The 19524-nt window shown below is 40.4% G+C and overlaps 1 protein-coding gene across 4 annotated transcripts; it reads right to left on the bottom strand.

The window, feature by feature from the left end:
* Nucleotides 1-180: 180 nt before the first annotated feature.
* On the bottom strand, nt 181-18717 carry mindy2 (MINDY lysine 48 deubiquitinase 2). Of its 4 annotated transcripts, none has more exons than XM_068315545.1 (9): nt 15077-18717; nt 14514-14571; nt 12753-12817; nt 8033-8191; nt 6724-6826; nt 5651-5793; nt 3089-3262; nt 1943-2143; nt 181-1165 (listed from the first exon to the last, which is right to left on the bottom strand). In XM_068315545.1, exons 1-9 carry the CDS (start codon nt 15980-15982, stop codon nt 980-982), a joined length of 1995 nt encoding a protein of 664 aa, XP_068171646.1. In that variant the 5' UTR covers nt 15983-18717; the 3' UTR covers nt 181-979. The 4 variants fall into 4 exon arrangements, with proteins under 4 accessions (XP_068171646.1, XP_068171655.1, XP_068171664.1 ...); XM_068315554.1 differs by having other exon boundaries at nt 181-1168; nt 1949-2143; XM_068315563.1 differs by having other exon boundaries at nt 1949-2143.
* Between the last annotated feature and the right edge of the window lie 807 nt (nt 18718-19524).

The raw sequence follows: 19524 nt of genomic DNA, 5'->3' as shown, positions 1-19524 counted from the left end.
AGACTTGTATAGCACACAGCACAAATACAGTGTACACACCACACACACACACACACACACACACACACACACACACACACACACACACACACACACACACACACACACACACACACACACACACACACACACACACACACACACACACACACACACACACACACACACACACACAACACAAACACAAACAGCAGATTGAAACACTCCCATACTCTGGTAAGGCAAATCTGAATAGGATAAGTAGTGACGAATGTTGTTGGGGGTGGGGTGGGGGGCTACAGTATCAGCTATCTGGTGTTAACAACCCCTCAGGTACAAAACTTTAAGAGGGGACAGAATATTAGCATCACATTGATTTCAAACAGGCAACATTATGAGAAATCTGTCTTGGCTTATGCCAAAAAAAAAAAAAAAAAAGGAAAACTTGCAACACAAACACATAAATAAAATGTAAATCTTGGCATTTAATGTTAAAAACTATTGACAGGTACAAAAAAAAGAAAGAAAGCTTATAACGTGCAATAATGAAAAAAAAAAGAATATTTTCTTATTTGGAGACAAAAAAACATGATGAGAGAGACAATTTGTTTCTTCAGGTTTACGTCTTTTGCTATAAAACATATCACCCCAAATTAACTTAACCCCCCACATCACAAATATAGTGCACTGTGCAACTTGTAACAAAGTTTGGCCAACTCTGTGAAACACATGGGGTAGTAGTTGTTGTTGTTGTTATTATTGTGTCCCTGCCTGATGTCCAGGTTCCACTGAGGATAGAGGATGGCAGGCACCAGTGGTTTTGGAACAGCAGATCCTCCGTTTGTCACAACTCTCCTCCAATGTCTCCTTCCCTTGTTTGTCATCAAGTGGTGGTTGGGCATAGTGCGTCCAGTCCATGGTGCAACAAATGTTGTCCCCTTTCACACAGATAAGCAAATGCACAAAACACTCACACGCACTCACACAGACACGCTGTATGTTACAAAATAACACATTTGTCTTTATCCTTCGCTTCTTTCTTGGCTTTGCGCTCCCCAGTGGAGGACTGTTTCCCTGGGCTGGGTGTGGCTCCGGCTGCTGCTACCATCCCAGCGCCGGCTGCAGCTCCACCGGCTCCTGCACCTCCCCGGTCAGCCTCGTCTCCCTCGGAAGGCTCCAGCTGACCCTGCTGCACAAACAGCACAAAGTGGCAAATTAGCATCAATGCAAAGGTTTGTCTGTCTTCAAAGTTGCTGTTTTCTCTGGGGGGAAAAAAAAAAATTAAGAAGAAAATATTCATTGTAAACTGTCGGAGAATGAAAAATACAGCCCTTATGTGATGACAATCAGTCAAAAGGTTTCGATTGAACTTTTTTGAAGGTGAATGTGAAGGAAACTTTTGATTTTTATGTAATCCCTCGTTACTCGCAGTTAATGCTTTCCAGGACCACCTGCAGAAAACAAAATTCTGCTATATAGCGACAAACTACTTTATTATTTACGATAATTTAAACGTTTATGAACCCTCCCCATGCTGATATTAAACCACCTTATATCTTGTATTACCTATTTTCTGTACTACCAGTCTTATAGACTGTTTAAAACACTTCTGTATTAAAGAAAAGTGTTTCTGTGAGTCTTGGAACACAGTACACACACGGATGCTGTCAATCAATAGTATGCGCGTATGGTATCACGTGACTACCTACTAAAAATCCGCGATGTAGTGAAGCCCTGGATCCTGAAGGCAAAGGATTACTGTACTGATCAAATTATGTAATGGAAACATGATGGCTTAAAAATGTGCTCGACCACAATGAGTGTACAAGACACGCGTATTAATCATCTGCTCCATATCTGTGTGAAGATGAATAAAAACAGAAAAACATCCTTCTCCTCCAAGAATCCATCTGTAAAATACTCCATCCAGTTCCCCGTATTTGTCCCACATCCCCCTCCCTACCTGCACCTGTGCAGCTGCAGCCGCCGCCGCCGCCGCCGCCTGCTCCTGCTCTTGCTCCTGGTAGTACTGGGAGGCGCGCCGGTCCTCCTCCTCCTGAAGCTTTTTTGCCAGCTCTAGGTCGCTGATGCCCTCTGGGAGTTGTTCCCACTGCAGGTCCTGGCTTTGCTGCTCCTGCTGCAGCGACAGCGCCATCAAATAGTCCTAGCACACGAGCACAGAAGGACTTCATGTCAGCAATGTGTCGACGCTATGCTCAAACCCAAATTGACTCAGTTATGTGTGTCTTCAATTATTTCCACTTGCCGCATTAAATCTTTCATTGTTAAAGTGTAATTATTAGATGTGTAGCAGATAGCAAATATATGCTGGTGTTATTTATGCATCTTTTAATATGTTGTGATTTTTGTCGCTGCAAAGAACCAGTTGGTTTCATGCCTGGAATGGTGGATATTTCATTTGATTGTGGTGTTTACAAGGATTTCATTTTATGAGGGTTTTTTTCAGTATTTCATTCATTTCTCTAAAGCACATGTGTCAAACTCAAGGCCCGGGGGCCAAATGTGGCCCGCCATATCTTTTATGTGGCCCGCTAGAGCGTAACTGGTCAGAGTGTCTAAAAGTAAATTGGTCAAAAGTGTGCTTTGAGTTAATGTCCTAACTTGTGTTTGATGTTATTTTTCTTTATTCATTGATAGTTTGATCCTTGATTGATGGAGTTCTGTGGGTTTAATAACCTGACAAATTAACAGGATTTATGTTATAACAGAGAAACAAGCAAACAGTTTTTTCTGTGCAACTGTAATGTTTGTAACTAGAATAAGTAATAAATTCAGAGTTATTTAACATGAAGGAGTAGTTACATTAAAATGTTGCATTTATTTTACATTAGACTGAGTTACATTTAGTTACATTTAATAGTTACATCTGGCCCTTGGAGGACAGTCATTATGATGATGTGGCCCCCAGTGAGAAATGAGTTTGACACCCCTGCTCTAAAGTTATTTTAAAAACCTTACACTTTAGCCCAGTGTGACATCACTGGTCTTTTTGCTTTTTCTACCTCTGGTTTTGCGGTATATCATGATAAAGCGCCTCATGGTTTTTGAAGCGCTGGTATTTGGTATGTTAGTACTGCCTGCATCAGACCTGGTCTATCTGATCCTGTTGGCCTCGGTAAACAGTCTCTGGATCAGAAGGAGGTCGCAACCGGAACTCTGAATCACAGAAGTTTCCGTCTCCATCAACGTTGTGCAGACTTTCCCAGACGACCTTCTCTTCTGTCAGGAAGCCTTGATCTGTAACCAGGAGATACAGCTGGCCCTGTGAAACACCCCCCCATACACAGACACACATTATATACACATATCTGTCCAGTCTCTCATATATGCACAACCATGAGCGTGCATACACACAGCCACGTAATTCGTACAGTCATTTTGTGCGTTCCTGTATACATCTTATAGAAGACAACAGAAGTTGTGTTGGCATCGTGCTTTGTCTGAGGGTTAGAGGTGATACACACAGCTTTGTTTACACTGGCAATAACAGAAGGCAATATCAAATTTAAAAAAAAAAAGTAAGCAGACCTCACTTCCCTTCTAGCAGATAACAGGAAAAGTCTGTTCGAGCTGCAGGGCAATATGAGTGAGATAGGAGGCAAGAGTAAGTAGAAATGGAACCTCCTACAGCACATTGTGACTCATTTAATATTGGTATCTGTTTATCGGTATCTGTTTGAATAATGTGTAATCAAAAATTTTATTGAAATACAATAAAATACGAGCTGTGTTCTACGGTTCTTCTGTAACTAGACTCCAGTGGTTTTAACCTGACTTTTAGTGAACTCCAGGAATTTGGTGAGTTAGTTTCAGGGGTTCGCCGGAGGTTAAATCTAGACTCAAAACATATCTGTTCGACCTAACATATAAGTAATATCGGGGATGGCGGTCTCAATGTTTAGGTTTAGCCTAGTCCTGCCGACGAGTCATAGGATTTCTTAGTTAGGCCCCTGCCTCCCATTAATCCTCTGCTATTCTGGTCCCTCTAGCACCACTCTCCCCCTGTTCTCTCTATCTCTCTCCCTCCCTCTCCTGTTCTCTCTCACAGGCCTTTGTGTGGTGGATCATCGGCAATCGGCTACCTCTGTCTGCTTCCATGGCTGGCGATAGCACAAGCTGTACAGTGGTCCTGTTTCACCATCCACTAGGGAAGTGCTGGTTCTGCCTCATTTGGTTCTGCTGTGGTTTTGGGGTTTTGCCAGAGTAACCTTGACTTTAACTTTTTTGAGCTGAATGACTTAGGCACTGTCTGGTCTGTCCTCAGAGTGGTGGATCCTCGGCAATCGATGACCTCTGTGTGCTTCATCGGCTGGTGGTGACTCGCTCTACTGGATGGATCGGCATGCCTTTGTTATACATTTATTGTTACTGTTATTGTTACTGTTATTATTACTGTGTTGTTAATCTGTACATGCGGTATCTATTGCTTCGTCTGTCCACTCCTGGAAGAGGGGTCCCTCCTCTGCAGTCTTCCTGAGGTTTCTCCCATCCATTTTTTCCCCTGTTAAAAGGGTTTTGGGGGGAGTTGTTCCTTATCCAATGCGAGGGTCGCACTGCTTGCAGTGCACAAAGGTCAGAGGGATATCGTCCATGTGCAGATTGTAAAGCCCTTTGAGACATTGTTTGTGAATCTGGGCTATATAAAAATAAATAAACTTGAAACTTGAAACTTAAGACCCAACTCGACTCGTATAATTTGCAATGACACTCCCCGTTTGGCCATCACTGGCTGCATGTGATCACGCTACATCGCTTGGCCTTGGACTTGTGACAGTCGCGATGCTACATCATGTAATTTCTTTCTTAATAATTTAATACTTTCGTACCATGTTGAGTAAAACAAGAAAGTGGTCAAACGAACATGTTCAATATGGATTCAAGTGTATAATGGAACATGATGGGAGTCAGCGTCCTACGTGCATGATTTGCAATGCAAAGTTGAGCAATTCTAGTCGAGCACTGGCAAAACTAATGGAACACATCCTTAAGCTGCATGGAGATGGGGAATACAAGAACACAACGCTTGCTGAGTTCAAGGCGAAGAGAGCCAGATTGGATGAAAAGGCTACTCAGCCTCTGCTCGGCTTTGTACCCATCAACAAAACGATCCTCACAGCGTCGTACAAAGTTGCTGAGAAGGGTTTGGTCAATGCAGATATGAGACTGGCGGGGTTCAGGTTAAGAACCACTGAACTAGAGTATACATGTCCAAGGACACAGAAGCCACCACTGCTGGAAAACCTCCATCAGAATGCCATGTAAATGACCTGAATTCACATGTGGTGAAACAATGTGACAATCAGCAAAATGAAAAAAACTTATTATAAGGAGCGCACCTTCAAGGGTCTCTAAAAAACAGGAATTACACTTCTTTGAATTCTATCCATCTGTGTTTGAGGATATGTGGATGTTACAAAGAGATTTGAAAATGGAGCCAAAACATGTCCACTAGGAGTAACAATATAATAAGAATTCAAAAGATATAGGCTGAGAGATAAATTAAAACGAAACTGCTTTACATGAGGCCTAGAGGCTTACAATAAATCCTGACCTCCTTAAGTTGCCTGCAAGTTCCGTAATGACATCATTTCCGGTCCAGCTGATGCAGATGATGCCAACAGTTAGTCAGAAAGAGTTTTTCGGTGTTTACCTTGAACTTGATCATGGTGCTGAAGTGGTTATTCCTGAAGAAGACGCAGAGCTCTCCCTCCTGTACAGTGGATGTGAGCTCACACAAGCCGTGGTACGTCAGCTGGGTGGCCGTGTTGTTGAGAAACTGCTCCGCCACGATGCCTACAACCAACCAGGGTGAGGAGGGAACAAATGGAAGCAGTGGAAGCAGGAGGGGGAATTGTTGATGATTAGCAAATGCAGGAACAAGAACCCACAGTGAGTCTCAAATTAATATTTTATTTGACCTTTTTTTTTTTTACATTTGAATTCCAGGCTACACCGGTTTAAGTTTGATTATGCTTCTACTTTGACAAGCATATGCTGGTCTGAAGGTAATAAGTGAAATAAACTAAAGAAGGTGCAAACTGTCATTTGCTTTAAATTACACATTATTACTTCGGACAAGTCGCCTACATTGCACTGGAAAATAATTATGCAACTACGAACCATTATTTGAAAAATCTGACTGTGCTGATGAAAGTGGAACTCAATGTGGTGCGAAAAGGCAGATGGCAAGAGAGATGTGTCAGACAAAAACAAGACAAAACAACAAAAGAGCAAACAGAATGAAATGACGCTCAAACAAACAGAGACACGATCGACCCTAGAATGAGCAACACTTTACAGAAAAAAAAGATCATTTTTGAAGACGTACTACTACACACTTCAATACAAAAAGGGAAACTGCAAGATGCTCGGTTTTGCTCTAATTGTGTTGGTCCAGTTAAACCAGCTGCAAAGTCATCTCCTCATGCGGGAGCATAATCGTCACTCGAATCGATCGTTTCTGTGCTCTACGATCAGCAGACATTTAGTCAGGAGTGTTTGACTACAAAAAATCGACGGACGGTAGGAAAGCCGTGGAAGTAGGTCATTGAATGGGAAGCCACATGCATGTCCTGGTTTAATTTCAACTTGGTGAAGTAAATAGTTCACGTCAAGACTGCCAAGGAATTCATATTGAACTCCAGAAAAAAATAATTGGAAATGAAAGTTGTGAGGAGGAGACAGGAGGTCAGAAGGTAGACAGAGGAAGAGGAAAACACTCACCTTCTCCTGCTAACCCACTGTTGTCTGACTGCTTGCAGGATATTATCTTCTCTACCAGCTGGTTGTAACTGCAGTTACCCACTGCCTTGACAATGTCATGCATCTGCAAACAACGATAAGAACCGTGGGAAAGGACATCCGTGATACTTTGCTCCTGTTTCACCAAAAATTCTATGTTAAAAAAAACAAAAAAAACAAAACTCAATCCAGAGGAATATTCTGGTGACAAGATCTCCGTACCGATACAACCATCTCTAGTCCTTTAATAGAATTCAAGCAAACTCTGAACCTTTTAACTTAGAATTCTCTTGATCGGACCTTCCAGCCTTGACAAAAGATTTCATTCAGCATAATGGTGTAACTTAAGATTTTCAAACGTCATTCATCAGCTCATTTCCGTGCAAAGATGTTAACACATAAAACAACAATGAAAAAACCTAATAATGTATTCTTCAGAGTTTTTTTTTTTTTTTTTAAATAAAAGACGGATCAACAGCCATTTGTGGGGATGAGTGATAAAAATTCAGTTCAAATGAGGCTGCAGCCCAGTTTCACGTCTACTTTTAAAATGTCTGCACGGTACTGGGCTCTATTATAATATGCGGTGAAATTCAAATGTCTGATTACACATGAATCTACCTTTTAATGATTAATATTTCATTCTGTATGTCTACCTACACAAACCAAATCCTTAGCTGCATCCAATTGTGCGACAAAAATGAATTCAGTTTTCTTTTGTATTTTTACACTTTGTTCTTTAGACTAATGCAGAAATCAGACACATTCCACCAACTCTTAATGCACGAGGTGACACAGTGGCTTAGGGTGAGTGATATCATTACTATTTTAACAAGACAATCAGAGACTGCGACATCATCACATTTTTGTGCCTCTGGCTTCTTGAAAATGTTGCTTTTTGTTTTGTGATTATATCTCATCAGGTTTCCGAGATGTGTCCGGAAAAAGGTATAAAAGTGAAAATTTGACGTTGACCTAGTTTTTCAAGGTCAAGATTATGATCTAATTTTCATCCCCTTGCCTACCTGAATGTAGCACCATTTGGTCCGTCTTTCTATCTTATCCGGTTCCTGAGATATGTGTAATGTCTGCATCGGTTGTTAAGACATTCGGTGGACGGACGACCACACAAACACTGACAATTACATCACCGCTTCACGGATGTTGAGAGCGTATTTTAGAACAAATTAATCAAATTTGTTCTGAAATATCAATTTTGTAGGTTTTTAATCACGGATTCACAGGACAATAAGTCGAGCTGGTTTCCCAGAGACGGTGCCAATCATCTCACCTGGGGGTCAACCAGCCAGCCGTGGTAGAGCGGGATGTCCAGCAGATCAAACACAATGCATTCTGGGGTGTACTCGAAGACTCGCACCCCTGTGAACTTCACGTTCACATCCAGCCCCGTTTGCAGCTTGTGCAGCACCGCCATGGCATCGCTCATGTTCTGGGAAACGAGGAGAAGAAGGAAACTGTTCAGGTACAGATAACAATGCAGGAGAGGAATTAAACACGGTGAAGTTCAGCTGAAATGAATCACTTCAAAGAGACACGGCTGCTTGTGTACTGTGGGCATTTTACAGAACCAAGTAGTGTGTTTTGTGTTCTATGAGCTGCCTGCATTTGTTAAATCGCCCTTGGCTGTCTGCACACAGGCAGCATAGCTGGAGCTATCACAGATCGATCCTTCTACTTTTACAAGAAACCATTAGCAGCCATGTAGTCTGGTGCAAAAACACTGCTTTTAGACTTTAATTTATTTGACTCTAATATTTCTTCTCTATGGTTTCCTCACTGTAACCAGGGTGGATGTCTGAGTACTTTCTGTAAATATTAGGCTTTTATCTGCTTACCAACAATGAGACGTCAGCTATTGTAAGAAATGGAAGTTTGATTTCTGTTAACAGGATCACTCAAAAAGTTAGCACCGACTGGACAGGCAAGGAATGGTCCAAGAAATAACCACCATTAGTGAAATGTGCCTTTTCTTGTCTGATTAAAAAAAAAAATTAGAGCTGGTTGTCAAGGATTCACAATATGAAAGCTTTTTATTTATTTATTTATTTTTTAAAGATTTTTTTTTAAATTAAAAAAAAATTCATTAAAAATGGTAATCAAGTTAAACTATGACTGATTGAATTCTGCTTGTAGATGCAGTGATGTAGGAGCTGGGCTACACTGAATTTAGAAATTTCAAACACCACTACTGTTTTTTTTATTTGCATGACAGGACCTGATTCACTATAATAAGATTGGCCTGAGATACATAACTTCATTTCCCTGTGTTAAATACCAGAGGACTATGGGCGGTGAAATGGAGATGGACTTCAAACTTCCTGGTGATGTGTGCACAGCACTGAGTTTCACACACACTGTGGTGTTACAAGAAACAAAGCCTGAGGCCATAAAGATGCATAAGGTGGGATTACTGTCTTATTTTGACAGATTTACTCAGCATGACTTAGAGCCTGCTGAAACCAAGAACAGAGTGGTGTGAAGAAAAAGGCTGCTGGTTTGATCCATCCTGAAAACCCCCTCGAAACAGATACGAGGTGGTCACCGTGTCAAAATATTTTCTGCTTCTCAGCAGACACATTTATCCATTTTCAACTAGAAAAGTGTGTGTTCTTTAAGGTTACAGAGGCCATGATGAATTATTGCCTCACCTTGCTGCATTTCTTTGGCCTTGGGCAATAAGAACTTCCACCTGAGTTCTGTGTGCAGCGAGTTTCTACATCAGCTCTTTAGCATCTTATCAGTGTTTTCCATGTGAACAAACAGTGCCAGACGGTGACTTCCATGCTCTGGAGAAGAATAGCATCAGTTGCACCAATTGTAAAGTGTGTACATGTTTCAATAAGTGAATCCATCACTAGGTTCCTGTGGGTACTTTTCTTTTCCGTCATTTATGTGGCTAGCAAAAGTGATAAAAATAACTAAACCAGAAACAACTAAGAAAATACTAGAATATAGTTATGAAGGCACTCTGATGACCAGACCGCGCCATTATCAGGTTTGATATTCATTGATCCAATATTCTGAATTTTGTTTACTGTTAAAATAAAACATTAAACAGTGTTACCTCAGCTCTGATGCAACATCCTCTCTGTTTAGTCATCACTCAGTATCCCGTCGTAACACTAAAACTGTTTAAACCTACAACCATTTTCTGAATTAACTGAACCCGCAGTGTAACTATTAACCTGTGTTACCAAATAAATGTAGTGGAGTAAAAAAACAACAACAATATTTACCTTTCAGATTTGTGGAATAGATTTGTGAAATATAACAGCAAATAATCAGTATGAAAATATATAATTATATACAGTACATGTGATGGTGTTCATCAGCTGAGTCCATCCCATAGAGCATATATATCAAACTCAAGGCCCGGGGGCCAAATGTGGCCCACGAGAGCAGAAATGGTCAGAGTGTCTAAATAGGTCAAAAGTGTGCTTTGACCAAAAACTACATTTCCCACAATGCAGTATCTACGCCGATTTAAACATTGACAAAAATATTATGAAAAGACTTATAAAAGGATTTATGTTATAACAGAGCAATCAGCAAACTGTAATGTTTGTAACTTGAGTAAATAATAAATTCAGAGTTATTTAACATTAAGGAGTAATTACATTTATTTTACATTACATTGAGTTACATTTAGTTACATTTATAAGTTACACACACACACACACCGCTGTTCTGCTTGTTTTATGTTTTTCGTACATTTGATATAGATAGGCTCTATTTTGTCTTGTGTTGTTTATGGAAGTTAACACGTCCGACTCTGTCCTCTTGTCGCTCGAACACAACCACACACCTGACATCCAACATTTCTTGATTTCGGCCTCAGAGCAACGTTTCCCTGCTGGCTCTGAAGCTTTGCTTCTGTTTAACTCCGACCTTATGGTAACACTTACAGCTGAGCCCTGTGAGCACGGTCACGAGAGATTTCCACTGGAGTTCAGCTCTTCCATGTTAAAACTAAGTTAGAATTTAATAAATTGAACGGATCGTTATTAGTTAGCGAGTTAAACCCATCGGCGATCTACTATTTTTCTTGAATGACTATTAAATCAATAATGATTTGAAATTCTAGGGCAGGATTTTTGTGAGGGTCATACATCCCATGAACAGTGGGAAATCCAGCTAGGATAGTGGCACTGAGGCAGCGAGAAACCTTCAGCTGGCCGATTAGACTGTGGATTAGGACGATTATGAGCAGCAGTAATTGTAGGATAAGCAGAGCGGTGTAATGGACCGCATCTCTTCACTTTAGGGCACAGGGATCCAACAGCAGATGAATGCTTGGTGAGCAGATGATTAGTCCCGCATCACTCGGATTCATCTGCGCTTTCTAGAATTAACCTTTTCCAAATATTATACTGTCACATTTTGTCACGTCTTTCACAGTGAACTTAAATTAAAAACAAAATCTCAGTGAATGCAATTAACTAGCAGTTGATTGTTGCTGTCATAACAGTGTCAAGATGAGATCCGGTTCACACAAAGCTTTCATTTCTTCAGTTATTCTAAATGAATGATCCCTCATCCCAACACAACACAAATAAACACCAATAAAGTGCCACCACTCACTGAGTTTACAGAGGAGGTGAAACCTATTTCCAACATAGTAAACACTACTTAAGTGTAAGCCTCATAAAGATAGAATACAGCTGTGCTGGAGCTGTAGTAATGGAATCCATTAAACTGTACAAAGAAAACCAATAGCCCTGCATACTGGTTAATATTTGATGCTATAATTAGAAGGATCCTGCTTTAGCAACACCAGGACTTCTGAAATCTACATATGGAATTTTACTTTATCTTACTCACAACAAAAGAAAAGTTTAAGTAGCATACCCAAATAATGACACCAAATCAAAATAGAACAGGCTTCTTAAACCACGATAGCCCATATCCTGCAGTAGTTGACCAGTCATTGTGGTTGAACGGTCTTGTAAGCACCCTGTGAGAGGAAGGCAGAGCAAAGCTACTCTCACTTCCACAGCTCTTCTGAGTAAATATTTAACAATAGCTAAAGAGCAGCCTTACGTCTGCTATTTTAATCCTCAAAAACTCCTGTGACAGAGTTTTTTTAAGCTGAATTTATAAATAGAACTATTTCTGTTATGAACTCTTTTCTGCTCAAATTCAGGGCAACTTCAGCCACATCTCACAACCATCCAATCACATGCTGGAGAGCTCCCCAGGCCAGCGTCTAGGATTAAACTGCCATAATAACCATGCAACACAAACTCTGACCATCGCCTTATTGCAACCAAGCACATTGGGGACACCACTGATTTTTTTTTAAACAGGTCGCGTTCCTCAACTCAGCTTAAATTTAGAGAGCCGGTTGCAGCGAGCCGCTACGAGGAGACCCAACCGGGCGCAGGCGTGGCTTCAAATCATTCACAGATGTGCTGGTGCTCTGCCACGCAAGAAGAGGAGGGGCAGGGTCTCTCCCACTCCGTAGGCAGGCAGTGGAGATGGGAGGAAGCAGGAGTACTGGAGCTCCATCACATACACAACCACACACACACCTTCAGAGCTGAACCAAGTCATGCGTATCTAAGCATTCACAGCCATGTGAAACAACATAATCTGACACTCCTGACCCTTGCTGTTCCCTGGGCCTCGCAAGACACATCTTATATAACCTATAGAGCAGTGGAAAAAGAACTCAGTTGTGGTTTTATGTGCTTTACAATGTTTTTTCCACGCCACAGAGCATCAGTTGTCCTTATGTACTTACCTTTAATGCGAATGCACAAACCCACTTAAGTGTAAGTGTGTACTATACGCATACGATACTGACTATATGTGAGTCAGTGAGATGAAGTGTAAGCTCATCTTAAAACTGGACAATTAGGCTTCCACGCTGAGACAGAGTCAGATGCCCTGAACTCATTATGTGCCTCTTACACAGTCAGCAGCTTGGTGAGGCGCAGACATGAGCAAAAAACACACGTTGATAATAATCACACTTTGCAAGGCCTGACCTGCTCGTAGTTTAGTCGCTGAGCCTCCGAGATTTCTTTTGGTTTGGTTTCCAGAATGTAGTCTCCTGCAGGGTGACACAAGGACAGAGGAGTTGACACACACTGGGTTTTTTTTTGCATAACATGGCAAAAACAATTACTACCTTGTCACTGATTATCAGAACGGCTTCATGACTCATGTATTTGTATAGAGGGTGACAGATGAGATATTACAAGAAGCCATTGGTGGATTTCACACCAGCCAGTTGTTTCCATACAAAAATACTATGTCAAATATGCAGGATTAGTAGAGACCATACCCGCAGTGGCATCACCTCAGAGTTTCATCAACTTGGCAGCTCAAGAAATAAATCACACATATATTTGAGAACTTTTGTAAATGTTACTTTGCTAAAGCATTTCCTTTAATGTTTGGAAATTTCCCCACTGTGGGACGAATAAAGGTTTATCTTAGTTTGAAGAATGAGGGAAGTTATGAAAATATGTTATTGTTATATGACCTCAAACATTTATTCCAGTCTATTAACTTTTGAAAATAACATGAAACTAGAGTTCCAAAAGTTTCACATATAATCATTACTTTATGAGGAACCGGTAAAAGAAAATTATGCTGCAATGTCAACACATAATTTTACAGAGACTTACTCAAAGGAATGTCATCAATGTTACCAGCAGCTGTATACTGTAAGTTCAAACCAGCTACACCCACAGGTGGGGGTTTCATAAGACCTTTGCTCAAAGAAAGAAAAATTTATGGTTTTCATCCAGGAAAAAAGCCTAAAAAAAGTTGTTTTCTTGTGCAGCTTGATTCTCATGTTGTTAACTTTAAATATGATTTTAGTTTAAGGATTGTTTTCCCCCAGCAGCGGATGTGACGGAGTGGTTTTACGAGAACATGACTGAAACCTGGAAAACGGCTTCTGTTCTCCATAGACCAGAGGGCTCAAGTCACTGGTTCTCTCTTTAATATCTGTCTGCGGTGAAGAGTCTGTAACACTAACTCCACATCGGAACTTCAACATTTGTGTTTGCATATTTGTGTCATAAAGAAAAAAAAAAACAGTGTTGAGTTTAGATGTTATCAAGAAGCCACTGAACCTGACACAAGACTAACTATGTATGATGTAATGCATAGCTGCACGAGGTGAATGCGTCTTCTTACTTACAAAATTGGCATTTAAAAAAAAAAACTTCCACTGTTGCTTGTCTACCTAGAAAGAGGCCACAGATTACTGGTGCAGATCATTTTAGTCCACTCACATCATTGAACACAAAAAGCTCAGACTGTGATTAGAGGAGACACTAGCAAGAACCAGCTCTCACTCCACAGAACCCCTGCTGTAATCAAGACCTCCACTTTGATATTGTAGAATAATTAGAGTTATGAAGGGCTGGAGACAGTCAGAGAAAGATTGAATCAAGAGGAGTTCCCTTGATAAGATCTGTCTCGCTCTCCAATGTAATAATATACAGTATCTAGAGTTGAAAACCAACACTTGAGGCATTAAAAGGCCCAAATGCTCACACATGTGGACTCAAGGGTGACACTTTATGTTAGCGTGACTCTGAAAAAAGCAAGCCAACATATTATAACTGTGGTAAACTTGAATTCAGTTGTTATCTTCCACAGCCAACAAAACTGGTTATTATCGTGAAAGCGAGAAAACAGACCGAGACGTGGCACGGCTTGATCCAATCGTTATTACTGTACATCTTCCTCCAACAATCAACTGTTCTTATGTAAAAGACTTAAAAACTAACCTAGATACTCCATCAGCTGTTCAGCAGTTATAATTTCCATCATAGGTGGCATCTTAACCTGCGAAAGACACACGTTCAGCATTGGCTGACAAGTTAAATGAACACACTTTTATGTGAATTCCGCAATGCTAAAAATGGAAAATGTCTAGCCAGGACACAGTACGGGTATTTACATTCTGAAGACTAGAGAGCTGCTAAAAGACTACACTAACTTCACCTACATATCGCATTTAAAGTATTTTCTGCACTATAAGATGCACTGGACTATAAGGCGCACCTTCAATTGAATGATACATTCCAGAACATTTTCCATATACAAGGTGCACTGGATTATAAGGCGCACCTTCAATGAATGGCCTATTTCAGAAACGTTTTCATGTATAAGCGAACTGGATTAAAAGGAACAGTCGGTTTGAGAAAATTAAAAGCTTTTAGGTGCGCCTTATAGTGCGGAAAATACCGTACATAAAGTAACAGTCAACAGTCCAGAGCTGCAAAACATGTCTACATGTATTGACTTACAATGAACTCCATTAATCTGTGGTACATCTCAGACCCTTTACCTTCCATGCCAGTAGAAGGACATTCATAATGGCCAGTAATGGACAGGGGCCGTTCTCGTTCTGGGTGATGATCGGTGTGTTCTCCTCCCTCCATTTGATCCACTTGATGTGGTAGATAGACTGGCCGGCGGCCCGGTCCTTAACGCCGGGCTTCGTCCCATCCGCGCCGTACTCGTTCTGCAGGGCCAGGGCCAGCCCTCGTTCCTCCAGCCCCTCGCTGTTCAGGTCGGAGCTGGGGCAGGAGTTCAGGTTGGAGAAGGACTCCAGTGAATCCATGCTTCTGGACTCCCCACCGAGGCTGGGATCGGGGTCACTCCCACTCGGCAATCCCTCCGATAAGGTGTGATCACCGGGCTGCCCCGACTTGTCGTTTACCGTGACGGCATTTTCCTGACACAAATGAGTCGGTTTGACGGGGTTCGTCGGTTCAGTTTCTCCACATGTCCCAGCCTTTGCCGGTACTTCTGTACTTTCCTCAGCGGGGGGTGGGGACAGGCCATCGGTGTTGGTGTTTACTAACTTTGAGGCGCCACCCTCGCTATCTCCCGCAGCCAGCACCGAGTCATGCCCCATCCCGTTACTGATTTGATCCCCGAGCCCCGACCGCGATTCACCAGCCGCGCTTTCCCGGTTATCCTCTTCCACGGGGAGAACTTCGATCACTTCTGGCAAGTCAGACTTCCCACTATTGGACATAGCATTACCGGCGATGGAAGCACTCACATTTGTGCTGCTGTTATTACAGCGAACGGGAACCGAAGTACTGAGAGGAGCCTCACTATTCTTGCGTTTCTCCGCTGGTCCTTTCACTTCACCGACAGTCGTAACATCGCCCATCTCTCCGCCGATCGTCGCGCACAAAGAGCTCCCGTCACTGTCTCGATGAAGGGTCGCATTTTTCTCCATTTCGTCTAAAAGACTGTCGATGGACCTTAGCTAAATTGCAGGAGCAGCTTCGGTCCCAAAGACGCCATGACAACTCTGCGAGTGACGTCATCAGAGTGAATCGTTCAGATGGAGCGAGGGGACGGCAGGAAGCCAACGAGCAGCCGGTGGTGCGTTCGCGTCAGCTCGTATTTCTTATTGTCATCGTTTGACGCTTGATTTATTCGTCAGTTGTTGATCCACTAAAAAAAAATGTGTTATTGTATTACAAAAATATTGTGTATCCGTGAGCGGATTTCACATTATATTTTGCATTCGTCAATTTTGAGATAACAGTACAGTTCACACTGCTTGATCGTTATAAAAGACGAAATACTGCATTTTCCCTTTACTTACCTTCATTCTTTTTTTTATACTTTCAATATTCCGAAGAGATTTCTGGGTCGATCCTCTTCGAGTTTCCTTGATTTGCTTGAGAGGAATCACTCACTCACTAAGAAATACAATATTAAGATTTGTATGCCCAAAAGTTGTAATTTTGACTGGTCTGATCAATTCACATGCAGTACCTGTTTCAGTCACTAGGTGGAAGCAATTAGTCAAACGAGTAAAGGACAATTTTGCAGACGTCAGCCAGCATCGTTCTCCTCTTCCATCAAACTTCAGGGGCATTAAGATACCTTTACACTACCCCTAGCAAAAAGTATGGAATCACCAGTATTGGACGAGCACTCTCTCAGACATTTTTATTATGTAGGACGAACTCAGATAAAAAGCATGAAAAAATAATAAGTTTTACTAAAGTGCTCCTTGGCATTCAGAAACACTAAAAGAAATGAAGAAAAAACATTGCGGTGGTCAGTAAATGTTACTTTTATAGAGCAAGTGCAGGGAAATAAATATGGAATCACTCCATTTTGAGTAGAAAATAAGGACACAGTCAATTTTCTTTCCCTAATTGGGGACCTGCCTCAGATTACATCTGCTTGTTAGTCAGCAGTTAAAAACAGTGCAGTCATCTCACCTTGGAGGGCTGCTGGACCAAGTGGATCGGCAAGAATCATGGCTCCAACAAGAGAGATGTCTCTTGAGGCCAAAGACAGGATTATCAAACTTCTTGAAGAAAGTAACTACACATATGGTTGCCAAAGATTTGGGCTGTTCACAGTCAGCTGTATCAAAGATCTGGACTAAGTACAAACAGCATGGGAAGGTTGTTAAAGTCAAGCGTACTGGTAGACCAAAGAAGACATCTAAGCGTCAAGACAAACAACTAAAGGCCATATGTCTTGAAAACAGAATATGCACAACAAGACAAATGCATAAGAAACGGGAGGAAGCTGGAGTCAATGTTTGTGACAGAACTGTTCAAAACCGCCTAAAGGAAATGGGATTTTCATAGAGGAAAGCTAAAAGGAAACCATCATTGACACTTAAACAGAAAAGAACAAGACTGCAATGGGCTAAAGAGAGGAAATCATGGACTGTGGATGACTGGATGAAGGTTATCTTCAGTGTTGAGTCGCGAATCTGCATTGGAAAAGGTGATGATGCTGGAATTTTAGTTTGGTGTCGTTCGAGTGAGATTTACAAATAGGACTGCCTAAAGAAAACATCAAAATTCCCACAGCCCTTGATGATATGGGGCTGCATGTCAGGCAAAGGCACTGGGGAGATGGCTGTGGTTAAATCTTCAATAAATGCACAAGTTTACATTGACATCTCGGACAGCTTTCTTATCGCTTCAATTAAAAAAAATGTTTGGGGATGATGAAATCATTTTCCAAGATGAGAATGCATCATGCCACAGAGCAAAAACTGTGAAAGCATTCCTCGGAGTAAGACGCATCCAATCAATGTCATGGCCTGCAAATAGCCCAGATCTCAACCCAATTGAAAATTTGTGGTGGAAATTTAAAAAATGGTCCACAGCAAGGCTCCGACCTGCAAGGATGATATGGCAACTGCAATCAAAAAGAGTTAGCACCAGATTGATGAAGAATACTGTTTGTCACTCATCAAGTCCATGCCTCAGAGACTGAAAGCTGTCATAACAGCCAGAGGTGGTGCAACTAAATACTAGTGATGTGTTTTGATTGTTATTTCTTTATCTGTTTTTCATGATTCCATATTTTTTTACCTCAGAATTGAGTGATTCCATATTTATTTCCCTGCACTTGCTCTATTAAAGTAACGTTTACTGACCACCGCACTGTTTTTTCTTCACTTCTTTTAGTGTTTCTGAATGCCAAGGAGTTGTACTTTTGTAAAACTTCATTATTTTTTCATGCTTTTTATCTGAGTTTGTTCTACATAATAAAATGTCTGAGTGAGTGCTCATCCAAGACTGGTGATTCCATACTTTTTGCTAGGGGTAGTACTTCACAAAGAACGCTGACAAGAAGAAATGTTCAGCGAGGTTATTTCATTTCAAGTTTGTTCCTCTTATTGTATTGTTGGAATAAGATTTAGTGTATAATTTGTGAAGCCTCCTCAGATGCCATTCTTTCATGAAATAAAAGGCTTTCAGATTACTGAAACTTCTTTTTAATTATATAGAATCTTAAAATCTAAATTTGATTGCGAAAATTTGTTAAAAACGGCCAGTCCATTTCATTACAATTGATTCAATCGAGTGTGTTAAGATCTTAAATATTTTTTTGGACATATACACAGACATGCTTCACTTTATTGCTGTTGTCTCAGTTATTTTACCAAAAAGTTGACATGCATGGCATTTTGATCAATAAAGTAAATATTTCATACATGAGTGACTATGCTTTACTTTCTTATAACATTAATTATTATTCCTGGTTATACTTCATCGCTATTGTTTTATTGTTTGTTCACATATTTCTTCTTTTTTTTATTAATTGAAATATTTTTTCAAAAATGCTGCACATTAAATCTGTAGCGGTGCAGCTATAATTATTCATCTTATTCAAAATAATGAAGTTGAATAATCAACATTTACAACTTTTTTAAAAAGAGGTGTCTACTTGATAATCAAAATAAGCGTATTGTATATTATTGTACTATATTTTGCAATTTATTATTACAAATCAGTCTGAAAATACATTGTTACCTTATTCATCACAGCTATAGATATTTGTGTCTACTCTGTTAAATAACCTATTTGATTGATGAGAAAAATAATGTTAGAGTGACAAGCCTTGTAAAATCTTGTGACCAAACTAAATTAATAAGTTGTGGTACATACAAAAAAGGGTTTTACATGTTGCCAAGTAATAATATTTAACACTGAAATAACGAAATAATAAATATGATAAAAACCATATCCCTTCTAAATCACATAAAGCTTGACATAAAAATAAAGCCACAAAAAAATTAAAAAAAACAACAACTATAAGGTAAAATAAAATGTGTGAATATGATACCTGCATACTTTGAGGTTAATTTTTAGTTATTTCTATTTGTTTGAAATTTACAGCTGTAAAACTGAATATCTTTACTTTACTATTATATGCATTTTTTGGTTGAATTAATTTTACGTCTGTGTTTTGATTATTTTCTCTGTTCATATAAATTTAACTTTCCAGATC

This window comes from Antennarius striatus, chromosome 1, assembly GCF_040054535.1.
Source record: "Antennarius striatus isolate MH-2024 chromosome 1, ASM4005453v1, whole genome shotgun sequence".
Lineage (NCBI taxonomy): Eukaryota > Metazoa > Chordata > Actinopteri > Lophiiformes > Antennariidae > Antennarius > Antennarius striatus.
This window is presented reverse-complemented; position numbering and strand designations above follow the sequence as displayed.